Source organism: Prunus dulcis, chromosome 3 (assembly GCF_902201215.1).
Source record: "Prunus dulcis chromosome 3, ALMONDv2, whole genome shotgun sequence".
Lineage (NCBI taxonomy): Eukaryota > Viridiplantae > Streptophyta > Magnoliopsida > Rosales > Rosaceae > Prunus > Prunus dulcis.
The window spans coordinates 19741653-19755015 of record NC_047652.1 but is presented as its reverse complement, the minus strand read 5'-3'; the positions used below and the strand labels follow the sequence as shown (position 1 = coordinate 19755015).

The following is a 13363-nucleotide window of genomic DNA, read 5'->3' as shown; positions in this document are numbered from 1 at the left end:
TTATTACATTCATAATTCAGTCAAAAAAGTCACTAGCCACAAATAGCAAATACAAACTAGCCACAAAAGAGCCATTACAATAACGGTGCGGTCTAATATCAAAATTAAGACAATATAGTGTGTCTCCACTAACGATTAGGCAGGATCGAAGAAACTCTGGCATAGGCATTCCAACTAAGATTGCAAACTTAGAATAATAAAAAAGAGATAAAGCTTGAAAAAACCAAACTATAACAATACAAATAAAACTCTCACAAAGGAGAGATGAAAAACTCTCACAAAAGGAGAGGTGAAAACTACACAGAGAACCCAAAGAGTCTCTGCAACTTATTCCAAACATAAAGAAATTGCAAAAAAGATAGTGGTGGAGATCCGACGCCGAAATGCAGGTGAAGATCCGATACTAAGCCGTAGCCGCCTATAATGATTGGATGAAAATCATAACAAAACTAAGACAAATATGGAAAACCTTTGTCTCTGAAAATAGGAGAATAGGTGAAAGGAGGAAGGGAAGAGGTGAAAAGAAGGGGAAAAAACAAAGGCTTCTTCCCCCGTCAAAGTGAAAAAGTCTCTAAGAATATTTTTTAGAAGAAAGAGGACTATCACGTTCAGTTACTTATGATACCTTATTTGAGTATTATTGGACAAAACTTAATTGCTAAGCTGCAAGGAAAGTAGCACTTACAAGTTACAAGTTACAAGACGCACCCATTTATAATCAGATTGCGCACATACACATATGATTGAACATTATGTTATCAGATAATAATCAATTATGATATCTTGTTAGTTGAACTAGTTATGACATATGGGCCATTGACTTCAATTGAATCAAACCCCACCATGATTATAATTTAATTATATACATTCTCAGCGGTGGGAGAGTGTGTATATAATTTGTCCTTTTATTAGTCTTTTTCTACTTGTAAGAAAGAATGGAGACTCATTCAATTTGGGACATATGCTCGAGCTGTCACTCTGCCATAGCCATGAAAAGACTGAATTATATTATTTGTGACTTTGTGTTTGGGGATCCATCCATCCATCCCCATCTTAATAAAGACTTTCACAACTGGAGTGGTTACATAGTTTGGTGTAAAGCGGCAACGTTTCAAACCTCCTTGGTTGTTTCCTTGGTTGACTAATTTATCCTTGGTTTTTCATTTCGACGACCTATGAGGAGATAGAAATCTTATAAATATTATTCTTCCTACTTCCTAGTTGCCTCTCTGTCTATCAATATGGGTAAATTTAAACACAATCCTCTACAACTGTGCTAATGAAATACATGGAAGAAGAGGGTGGGAAGAGTAGATGAAGAAGTTGAAACAATATTTTATTTCTAGACCTATGTTAAGGGTTTTTTCAATGTTTAGATTTCCTCGATTAAATAGTCATGAGCGATTTTTAAGGATTTTCTCTAAACCCTAAACCCTAAGGCCAAATCATACACATATCAAGGAAGAAAATCATGAGCGATTTTTAATCTTACGATTTTCTCCCTTGATTTATATGTGCACATACATTTCCTAGTTGTGACGTTATTGTATAAATAATATACCTTATTGTGCATTCCATAAAAAATACTAAATTAGATTTCAATGTTCGTATTTCATTTTTATATATGTACATAAGAAATTAACAGTATTACCATTAACAGATTGTTAAACATAAGAAACGTTAAAGGATCTACATCTAAAATAAAAAATGCGAGGACTAAACTCAATGACAACTAATCGTTCTTAACTTAGATCTTAGAAGCCCTATTTTAAAATACATTAACGTGGTTGGAAGGGTGGATTGGCTCAAATAGCAAAACGTCTAAGACCAATAAATTAGAAATAAAAAAAAACCCCAAGTTTTTACTCCAATCCAATCCAATCCAAACCAACCAATCTTGTGGTGTGAGGTCCACTCAAAACTCCTTTGAGCTGCAACCCATCTGATCAAAACCCTCTCATCCCAATTTTTCTTTCCCAATAGCATTACCATATATCAATGCAAATTGCAAAAACACTATAAGAAGATAGAGTGAGAGTCATAGAGAGAGCTGTAAAGGAGTGAAGTCCAAATCTTACCCACACTCACTGCAGAATACATACCCTTTTCTTTTCAGAAAACAAAAAAACACCACCAAATTCTCTGCTTTTTTTTTTAAATCTTACCATTTGCTTTGCTTTGCTTTCAACAATGTCTTTCTTGCTCTGTCCTCAGACTCGCTGAAAACTTAACCAGACTCATCCATGGAGTTCGACCTTGAAAACCCACTTACAATCTCCCATGACATCCACTCTGATACACTCACTTCTATGTTTTCCCTTGAATCTGATCACATGCCATCAGAGATTTACTTTCAAACCGTTCAAGCTAGAGAATTTGACATCTCCATTCGAAGGGAAGCCATAGCTTCCATCTCACAGGTACTAATTCTCATGAGAAATGAGATATAAAAAAACCGTTCAATTTGCTCTTGTTTGCCAATTCAAGAACCCAGAAACTGTTTTTGCTCACTTTATTTTCCTTTCACTTTGTGTTTCTTCTGACTTCTGAACTTGTTTTAATCTATGTTGTCGTTGCAGCTTTGTTGTAACTATGATAACCTTTTGCAGTACCTTGCTGTCAATTATCTTGACCGGTTCTTGTCCTGCCAAGGAATGCTGGTAAAGAAACTCACACCATGGTGTTTGCTTCTTAAAAGATTAACAATTTGGAAGCATTTTTCTTGCTTTTGAAAACAAAAACTGTATTACTTTAACAATTTGGGTTCTAAAAGAATGGATGGTTCTTTCCAAATGCCAACAAAAATGGCACATTAGAAATTGTTTCTGGGTTCAAGTCTTTTTTATGAGATTTAAAATGATGCTTGGTATAACAGCAACCAAAGCCATGGCTCATCAAGCTTCTTGCTATCTCCTGCGTTTCTTTAGCTGCCAAGATGAAGAAAGCAGATTTCTCTCTTGCTGATGTTCAGGTAAAACTAAACATTTTTATTAATTTTGTGTACTTTTTCATTCATGGTCTTAGATTTGATGAGTGTTTTGGTATGTATAGGGTGATGGACGCATCATTTTCGACACGCAAACGATCCAAAGGATGGAAGTGCTGATTTTGGGAGCTCTAAAATGGAGAATGCGATCCATCACGCCCTTCTCTTTCATTTCATTTTTCAATTCTCTGTTCAAACTAGAAGACCCACCATTGCTGCAGGCTCTCAAAGCCAGAGCCGCCCAAATCATCTTCAAATCTCAAAAGGGTACTTCCATAAGATAAAAACTTCGCTTGGAAATTTAATTCAGTTTCTGTTCAGAAATTAAATTTTCCACCTTGATGAACAGTGTTACCAAAACCTTCTGTTGTTTGCAGATGTTGAGTTTTTGGGGTTTAAGCCATCAATAATTGCTGCCTCTGCACTTCTCTCTGCTTCGCATGAATTATTCCCTATGCAATGCCCCTGCTTTAAAAAAGCACTCTCCAACTGTTCATATGTCAATAAGGTAAAAGACCATTCTTTAATAAACACAATCTTGATCATTGTTGTATGAAAGTATGCATCTTTACATGTCAACTAATAATTATGTTTTTTTTCCTTTTTCTTTTCTGCAGGAAAACATGTTGCAATGCTACAGTGCAATGCAGGACATTGTGGCTGATGGGTTTGATTCAGTGTTAGAGATGGTGTCTAGCTCAGTGACAGCAGCCAATGTGCTAGACCATAATTTTTCAAGCTCTGCAGAAAGTGGAACGACTACTGTCACCGGCATGACCCCCTTAAGATTGGAGAGGGACATGAAGAGGAGAAAAATTAGTGAATATTGTAAAGATCACAGGGTCCAAATTTCTCAGATCCAAAACTGCTGAGACCAATCTTAGCTATTTCCACAGCTTATCACTTCAGTGGTCTCGTTGAGAGTGACACTAGCTTGTAGCTGCCCCAATAAAAAAAGAGAAAATGGTCAAGAAAACGAATAGAGAAAGAAAAGAAGGGAAAAAAAAAAAAACTGATGGGAGAGAGAGAGAAAGAAGCAGAAGAAGTTTTTCTCTCATGGATCATGGATGGACCAAACCAAACCAAACCTAACACTGTCAGTTACATTTTCTTTGGTAGGAGAAGAAATTAAAAGGAATTGTTCTCTCTTGTATTTTTTTAAAGCCATCTTCTTTTTGTTTTCTTTAGGAACCAAACAAAGACAAGAAGACATAATAAATAAACTTTGAATTGAATTTTTTGGTTTTTCAATTCTGTATGTGTTGGTTTTTAGCTTTGTTAGTTTCTGAAGGAGAAATAATAACCAGACAAACTCAATTCTGTATCTTGCTTGCAGCCAGAGCGGGAAAAAAGTTTGGAAAAATTACTCTTTTACCCCTGTCACAGTGTGACTTTGGAAGAAGAAATTGATGGGTTCTTTCCTTGCTTAAACAGTTACCAATAAATTTGGACAGCCGCAAAAATTCTCTGTTTCTTTCTGAGTGTATGTTTTTCTTTCTGCTCTGAGATTATGAAGTTATTGAAGCATCATTAGTTTCAGTTAAAATAAATCAAATCATGTGAGCCGTCCGATGGTCCCCCCACCACTGATGAGATTTCCTAATCAAAGATATCTATCTGGCCCAACTTCGGAGATCTCTGTTTCTGTACCTGGAAGATGATGGCAACTGCACAGAGGAAATTGGGACCACTGGGACGGATGTATCCAATATGCACCCAAGAATAAAAATGGCTCACTCACCACATCAACCACAAAATACAAATAATAATACAAATTTATGAATTACCCCTAATTAATTATAGACTAAGATACCAGATTTATGACACAAACGAAGCGTAATCATTGTTTAAGCAAGGAGCATAGTGGCATTAGACCAAAGGAAGATAAGAACAAAAGAAAAAAAAAAAAAAAAAGACCCAGAGGAAGCAGTCTCTTTCTTGGATTTGTTAATATCAAAAGAAAATTGCTACTCTTATTAATTTAATATTATTATTTTATAATATGATGGTTTACCTGATTTGTAATGCAATACTAATTTGGATAACGAAACATGTGAAATGCTGCGACATAAAATAAAATAATTTTATAACCAAAGTCATGTTTACTTGAAGAGACAAAATGTAAATCTAGTTTTTGTTTTGTTTTGTTTATATATAAATAATAGTCTAAATTACAGGTAAGGAGATTTCTTACACACAACACACACAACTATGATACCGTGGGATTTCGAATATGAAACTTCTGGACTGTAAATCAAAGTATTTTTTCATTAGACTAGACCCGTTGAAAAATATGGTTTGTTTTGAGTGATCTAATCGTATTTTTTACGGACTTTCCTCTACGAAACTTAATTATGAACCCTTTTAAGTTCGAATGAATGATTAAATATGAAGGCGGTGTGGTGAGTTCTGACATTAAGTAGTTGGCCATCTGACCTGTTCTCCATAGATCAAAGGACCATTTTTGAACAATTCAAACTCATTGGTGAATTGATATTTTATATTCTATCAATATAATAAAAAGATTTATATAGAATAATAGAAGTACTTCTTTAAAATTCTGTTTTGAGTTTTGATTTGGAAGAGAAGTGGGTAGAGGTGGTAATTGCAGTGTTTTAGGACAGAGAGAGTACTGGGGCTGTTCTGTTCTGATATCATCCTCTGGTCCATGGACCATTGCAGCAGAACAATTTTCTTTGCCTACCTTGGGAATTTGCATTTTGACTGTGAGCCACTCATTGTCAAATTCATAGAGGTGGAGATAATGGCATAATTAACACAGAGGAAAAATTGCTGGTTAATTTCCACAAGGATTAATCCCTGTTTCCTGGTTATTAATTTGGCAATTTTGGCAGATGCATGATGGCAAATGTTGTTTAGTTGTTGGCAGATTGCTTATACTTTACCAACTATGTTGTAGTTTATAAGCATGCTCAAGTTTTTTTAAATTCCTATATGGAAAATACTTCCCTCCGTCCTATATAAGTAGAAATTCCTATATTTCTGCCTATAAGTTTTTCTTTTTATATTTTTGATAAATTATTTTAGTATATGTGTCAAACTAATTCGAAAAAAGAAGAAGTATCTCCTTACAGGAAGGAGTCAAACAGTCTCCTAACATAGTGAAGCTATAAAAATTGGAGCTAAACTAGTTAAAGAAAGCATTATTATTCTTGTAGGACCAAGGCTTATAAAATTGTCTGACTAGCCAATTCCCTTTGCCAACTAAAAAACACACACGGGAAATAAATACCATAAGAAGTTGAAGAACAGAAGTGTTTTTATTGGTGGAGAGAAGAAGAAGCTTCTGTTGATTTTCTGAGTTGTTTTAATTTCTGGGTTCTTTGTTTTCTTTTTCTCTGTAAAAATACAGAGTGACAATTGAAGTTGTGGATCCCCTCCCCTGCAGGCGCAGAGTCACATGGAGACCGAGAGGTCTCTTATGAGTCATTACTGTATAAAAGTCACAATGATGAGCATCCAAACTTCATTAATGTGAGGGTTGCCTTGCCTCATTGTCTCGTTCCTCCTCTAGGTTTAAATGTAACAGCAGCAGAAACCAGAGAAAGCTTTTAAAACTCAATGCATGCCACGTAGTACAATACTTGCCATGACAGCGAAGGTGGCGCATTGTCTCTCCTTTAATGGTCATAGGCATTTGCTAATGCAGGGAAGAAGACCCCCTAGTGGCTTTCAATTTTGCCTTGTGTTTTGCTTGTGACCAGTTACTAGCTACAATTATTTGGATACGAGAGAACTGTTATTAGCACTCCACAAAAGTCATGGATGCTTAATTTAGTGTCTGCATCAGTAATCAATATTGCAAGGTCAGGTTAGGTGGGTATGAATATTAAACAGTGAAAGCAATGTGATTTTGCCAATTATGTTGGTGTTTGCAAGGGTCATTTGTTCAATTATTTGTACAATCAACACAGATGCGTAGAATGATATACATATATATATATATATGGGATCAATTAATGGTTGGACCAAAAACAAAAAACATAGCCCCATTATCCATTATTTTTTCCCAAAAAACCATCGAATGTGAAATGTGAGTCTGGTCTTTAAACAATTGAAGCAGAGCCTGTTTCTGTGATGGGCTTTCTCTTGCTCAATCCACCATACAAAAGGAAATGGTCAGTCGGGTTTAATACGACTCTATTTTTGAAGAAGGGAGAATTAAATATACAACTTCAGATGCAAAGGTAAATATTCTTAAGAGTTCATAGAACTCGTATTATTTCTACTGTTTAGTTTTTGTTTTTGTGGTTGATCCCCCCATTTCATCAATAAAATACTCTTTATAATTTAAGTTACAAGCCCTTGCATGTAACATTTCACATTGACCAACGGAGAGAGAGTGATGTGTCTTATATGTACATGCCCGCCTCCATCTAGTACGAGGCCTTTTGGGATCTCACTGGCTTTGGAGTCATGGGAATTCCAAAGTTAAGCGAGTTGGGGCTAGAGCAATCCCAAGATGGGTGACCTACTGAGAAGTTGCTCGTGAGTTCCCAGAAACAAAGTCGTGAGGGCAGAGAGGGTGGCCCAAAGCGGACAATATCGTGCTAAAATGGAGCCGGTCCCGGGATGTGACATTGCAAGATCCAAATTTTTTATTTGCCTGGTATTTTGTAAAATTTTTGGTGTGTCCATCATACCATTACATGGGGTTAATGTTACTAAATATAAAATGAATTTACTTCCATATTGTAACATATAATTTTTGTTGTTATTTTTAGTGATTTTAATTCCAACTTACGTCTACAATAACAACCATTTAGATTCTTATTCAACTAATTTTCTGTTTAGAGGAGAGTATAAACTCAAACTTCATTGACGATAAATGATAAAAATAATGGTTTCCTTTGGGGATCTAGATTTTTGTTTGCATTTTTAGTGATAATGTATAATTAGGTCGATTTCTATTTATATTTAATTATTTTGTCTATATAAATTTCTAAATACTACGAATAACGATATCATTTTTCACATAAGCACGATATAAGCATAAAAAATACAAATGTAGGATTCCACCTTACCAAAAAAGCAAGGGTTGATTGATGCAATCGTTAGGGGAAATTTGAAGTTCAGTCTCTTTCAACGTTAAAAAGGAAAATCTAACTAAATTAAGAGCTAGTTGGTACAAACAAATGTTAAAATTAGTGGCGGACCTGTGCAGACGCAAGGAGGTGCACCTGCACCTTCGGTCGTCGAAAAACTCCATTAGAGATGCTGGAGTTGCACCTCTGCTTTAAACCAATGATGCACACCACATGTTCGATGAAATGCGCAAACCACTCTGAGCGCAGCGCTTGTTTTTTTTTAACAAAGCCTGGCCAAAACGACATCGTTTTGGTCTAGGGTTTTTAAATGAAAAAAATAAAGAAAGAAAAGGGAAACTGATGCTGTAATTCGTGGGCTTTTCAAAGGGTTTCTAGAATTCCTTCATTAATTGGGTTTTAATTGGGAGTTCTCTTTATTCAATTGGGTTTTGGGAATTTCTTAATTAAGTAGGATTGGGATTTCTCTTTATAAAAGACCAATTGAACATCACCAAATTTCATCAAAGTGTGTGTGCATCACAAGAATCCTAGGTTTTTTTTTTTTTCCTTCTTGAGTACGCCAATCCAAAGTAAGTCGAATGCATTTTTTTTTTCTTGAGCAAACGCCAATTTTGTTTATTCTTTTTTAAATATTTTTTTCTTATTTAGCGCTCTCTGTATTAGTAAGATCAGTAGCAAACTTGAGGAGGAAGAGCCTACATGACACGTTATTCGAAGTATAATTAATTTTTATTTGTTTATTTATTTGATAATTTGATAATTTGATATTGATTTATTTATTTAATTGGTAAATTATAGTCAATTAGTCATAGTAAGAGATATAAAACCCTTATTTTGTTTTAATTGTACAGTTATGGAATGGTACTTTCAGAGAAAGAGTTTAAATGCTCCTTCAAATAATCCGTCCAGTTCCAACCCTCCTTCAAATAATCCGGCTAGTTCCAACCCTCCTTCAAATAATCTGGCTAGTTCAAATCATCCTTCAAATAATCTACCTACTTCACATCCTCCCTTGAATAATTCGAGTAGTCCAAAACGATCGGAGGTCACTGAGTTGGACGAAATATTGACTAATCTTCCTACAGACCCTGGACTTAGACCTCTAATGACTTATTATAATCCCAAATTTCGAGAACAAATCCGAAGAGCCTATCTGCAAAAGGGTCCTTGTCAACCTAAAAGCCAAAATGACATGCCTCAAACACTTATAGGGGAGAGTAATCGACGTTGTCTTCCTTTTTCTTTATCTTTTTTTTTTTAGTTGAGCTTTTAGCTTTTAAAAATAATACCTCTATTGAAAAATTTCTGAGTCCGCCATTGGTTAAAACAATAGTTGATCGACTCAAATGACGGAGGGGTAAGGGGCTATGGCACATTGGGACCAGTACAGTCCCATGCCTCCACTCAGTTTTTATTATAAAAAAAAGTATTATGATGTTATTGAATAACCTATATTAATTAATTACTTAATATATTTAGAGTGTTGCTAAATGAATCCTAAAATTTACTGAGTACACCCTATGATATAAGTACACCCTAATATTTTAATTAAAATGTAAAATTAACTAAGTACACCCTTTAAAACTACTAAAAATACCCCTGGTACACCCTAATATTTGTAGCATTATTTTATAGTTGATTTTCCACTTGATTTTTTTAATAGTGTTTATAAATCTTTGACTTTTAATATGGATTTATGCTTCTACTAAAACTGTTGATCTTTTTTTTGCAATTCCAACTTCTTGCAATCACCACCTCTTTCGTTAAAAACACAATAGGACAAGCAATCTCTTGATTAGAGTTGAATATGGTTAGTAGGGTGTACTTATTAAAATTATATTTGTTTCACAATTCCATATATCCTTTTTGGTCATTTTATATTAGGGTAAATCAGTAATTCAATATATACTTTTATAGTAGGGTGTACTCAGTTAATTTTAGGGTTCGTTTTGTACCACGTGGTGCCCTACCCAGCTAAATCCCAAGTTTCCTCCAAGACTACGCCTCATTGTTGCAAACCCATTCCCAAAGGGTTTGTCATTATATTACTTTTTTTTAAAATCGCTAATGAGTTTTTCTCTCAAACTTTATATTATCAAGTTTTAATTAGGTTGATTTATTTAATTAAAATTTGTTAATTTTTCTCTTATTTTTAATGGTTTTCTCCCTATGTATGGTTTTTTTTAGTTTGTAAAATTTTGATTTTATTGGTTTTAATGGGTTTTTCAATTTACATGCAACAAAGTTGTTATGCAGCGATTATAAAATATGAAAATTTATCGAGGACAATTCTGATTGTAATGAATAGACAATATAATTTTTAATATTTTAGTATGTATTGTGAGTTATATTCTGTGAGAGGCATAAAATTCTAACTGAGAGGGGTGGTATAGTTGAAAGCTTTCTTCTTTAATTGATCCGTTTCTTGACAAACAAGCACACCTCTGTTCCCACTCGTGTTTCTTGTTACAGCAAAAAAGTTTGCCATCAAATGCAAACGGACCCCAAATAGGCCCCGCCATACATCTATCTACAGTGAGTTCTCTGAAGTTGCTTGAGAGTTCAAATTAAGCTTTCTACCATAGCGCATATGCATATTCTGTCTGCTTTCTTCTGATTCTTCATGACGTGGCAGAGAAATTATAAATAATTTATTCTAGAAAACTCAAAAGATGTAGTTTTCCACCAATATATATGCTATCAACATCATGCAATCCTTTCTTCACACTAATCTGGATACGTCAATCTATTGACAAAGAGTAGGAAGATGTTCGCATCCGAGGCTAGATTCCCCTTGGTGTTTAAAAAAATAAAAAGCTGGTAAACAAATATTAACTGCAGAGGCCTGTTTTGCTTGTTAAAGTTACAATCGAAATAGTTTATACATATGTGCCTTTTACTTTTTGTCCCCATGATCATTCAAATTCACATCTAGATTTTACAGTCTAAGTTTGATCTACTAATTTCTGTCTGTTATTCCTTGATCTACTAAAACGTTGTTCTTTATTATTTCTCCAATTCACGTTAAATTTCAGAAAAATGAATGAGCGGTCCACTACTAACAGCACCGATACTGCCTCCAACTTAATCACTTACATAAATCAATAGATGTGAGATATTTTATAATAAAAAGTCAAATGATATTAGTAATAAAACCACGCATTATATATTATATTTTATTTAGACACCAGACTAGCTAGCAGCAGCCATGTCTCTTTCTTTCTCACTCATCAGAACAATCAACAATTATTCGTGCAAGTGCAAGTAATTTTTATCAATTTGTGATCAGAAGGATAAGCTTAACAACAAGCCCAAAATTCGAAGCGTTTTTAGTGTTGGCAAAGAAATTTTGCATGATCTACATTTGTACTGAAGTGCTGAGAATTTTTATTCCACAAGCCCTAATTATGCATTTGCATTTGTTACCCTAATTTAATCAATATTCTCTGGCCATGTTGGCATCACCTGGTAGAACAAATCCATATTGTCCCCTATATCATAAAACGTTAAGGATGGTGATGATAAAACTTCCTCCTCCCTCAAGTAGTTAACTGAATAGTTACTTTGGACATTCAATTGAAATGGTTCGGACCAAAAATCTCCGGTTGATTCATTAAACCAACTCATAGTAGTAGATGCAGATGCCTGATTGGAGCTCAGGGAGGAGGAGTCACTGGAAAATGTTTCGGGGGACAAGGGAGAGCTCTCCAAAATTTGGTGAACAGAAGCATCAAATTTTGGACCACTTTGAGCTCCTAATTCTGTGTTTTGGCTAGTTACAGTTGGGGAAGACTCGTGATTACAAGGCTGCTCTTTGGCTGATTGAGATGATGTTGGATTTTGCTTTGTGAGATTCTTAAAGCGGGTGTTCCAATGATTTTTGATTTCATTGTCTGTTCTTCCAGGTAATTTTGCAGCAATCATTGACCATCTGCAAAGGACAAAAATTCATAAGACTTTACTCATAAGCCCTTTAATTTATGTTCAAATAGATTATAGTTGTAGAAGTACACTAGCTACCTAGCTTTGGAAGTCATGAACTGAAGAGGAAATATATATCTAATAATACATGGCCATACTTATTTCCAAATTCTTCATGCAATTTGAGGATCAAATCGTCTTCTGCTTGAGTGTAATTTCCCCGTTTTACACCCGGTCGAAGGTAGTTGGTCCATCTCAGTCTGCAACTTTTGCCACACCTAGATATACCTGTGATCATATGCAAAACCAGGCTGCAATTATATGTTGCTTTATGCGTTTCAAAACAATATTGGAATTGAGAAAATTATCTGCAAACTTACTCACCGGCAAATTTGGGAAGCGAACGCCAGTTCAAATGGCCATGTTCTTCAATATAGGCTCTTAACTTGTCGTCTTCTTCAGGACTCCATGCCCCTTTCTTCAGTCCACTTTTGTCATAGAAGGGGGCTCTTACCATCTCTCTCTCTCTCTCTCTCTCTCTCTCTCTCTCTCTCTCTCTCTCTCTCTCTCAATTCAAGTTTGTTTTAGGTGATCAAAATGACACTCTGGCAGTATTTATACACTCCAAAATCAAAATGCCTCATGCTTATCAACATTCCAGGGATTGATGATGTGACCAAATTTTCCAGCTTAATAATTGAGTTGCGTCACTTTTACTATGATGGTAAATTCAAGAAAGAAAAAACAAACGTCTTCGATTCGAAGATGCATCTTTTAATATAATATATGCATGCGTAATTTATATAGAAGATGCAGTGAAAATATTTTCAATTGATTATAAAAATAATAGGATCATGATCAAAGTGGACATAAAGTTCACATGAAACGGGAAGGAAGAGCCAATTCAATAGGAAAAGTGCACCACTACGATTTGATCACATATATTTATTTGTTTATTTTCTCTAACTTCATTATTACAAGTGCTTTTCTTGGTGGTTGCCTAGAATTATAATTATTATTTTTTTCATTCTCATGGAGACTGTTGATTTCATCATGGGTACATCTGCGTCATGACTCATGACAGATTGGTCATGGGAAGACCGACTATGACCAAGCCTTAAAAAGTAAAATTACGATTTTCTGAAAGAGTGTTGCTAAATGAACCTTAAAATTAATTGAGTACATTGTACTATAAAAGTATATATTAAATTACTGATTTACTCTAATATAAAATGACAAAAAAAGAAATATAAAATGACAAAAAAAGATATATGAAATTGTGAAACAAATATAATTTTAATAAGTACACCTTACTAATCATATTCAACCCTAATTAAGAGATTGCTTGTCCTATTATGTTTTTAACGAAAGAGGTGGTGATTGCAAG

The 13363-nt window shown here is 34.6% G+C and overlaps 2 protein-coding genes across 2 annotated transcripts; one reads left to right on the top strand and one right to left on the bottom strand.

Moving 5' to 3' along the window:
* The first annotated feature begins 2037 nt into the window (after positions 1-2037).
* On the top strand, positions 2038-4237 carry LOC117622352 (putative cyclin-D6-1). Its single transcript, XM_034353003.1, is given in 7 exon segments — positions 2038-2420; positions 2580-2660; positions 2876-2971; positions 3052-3253; positions 3364-3494; positions 3604-3804; positions 3806-4237. Coding segments are annotated over 7 exon segments (990 nt in total). The 5' UTR covers positions 2038-2243; the 3' UTR covers positions 3908-4237.
* Positions 4238-11487: 7250 nt separating this feature from the next.
* Positions 11488-12493, bottom strand: LOC117621944 (transcription factor MYB10-like). Its single transcript, XM_034352470.1, has 3 exons — positions 12361-12493; positions 12135-12264; positions 11488-11986 (listed from the first exon to the last, which is right to left on the bottom strand). The coding sequence occupies exons 1-3, from the start codon at positions 12491-12493 to the stop codon at positions 11488-11490; spliced, it is 762 nt and encodes a 253-aa protein (XP_034208361.1).
* Positions 12494-13363: the final 870 nt, after the last annotated feature.

Excerpts from the sequence above, each read along its gene's own strand:
- LOC117621944 (XM_034352470.1), bottom strand. The coding sequence starts at position 12,493 with ATGGTAAGAGCCCCCTTCTATGACAAAAGTGGACTGAAGAAAGGGGCA. Across the intron at positions 12,265-12,360 it reads TTCGCTTCCCAAATTTGCCG|GTATATCTAGGTGTGGCAAA; the intron begins GTGAGTAAGTTT and ends ATATGATCACAG. Across the intron at positions 11,987-12,134 it reads CATGAAGAATTTGGAAATAA|ATGGTCAATGATTGCTGCAA; the intron begins GTATGGCCATGT and ends TGTCCTTTGCAG.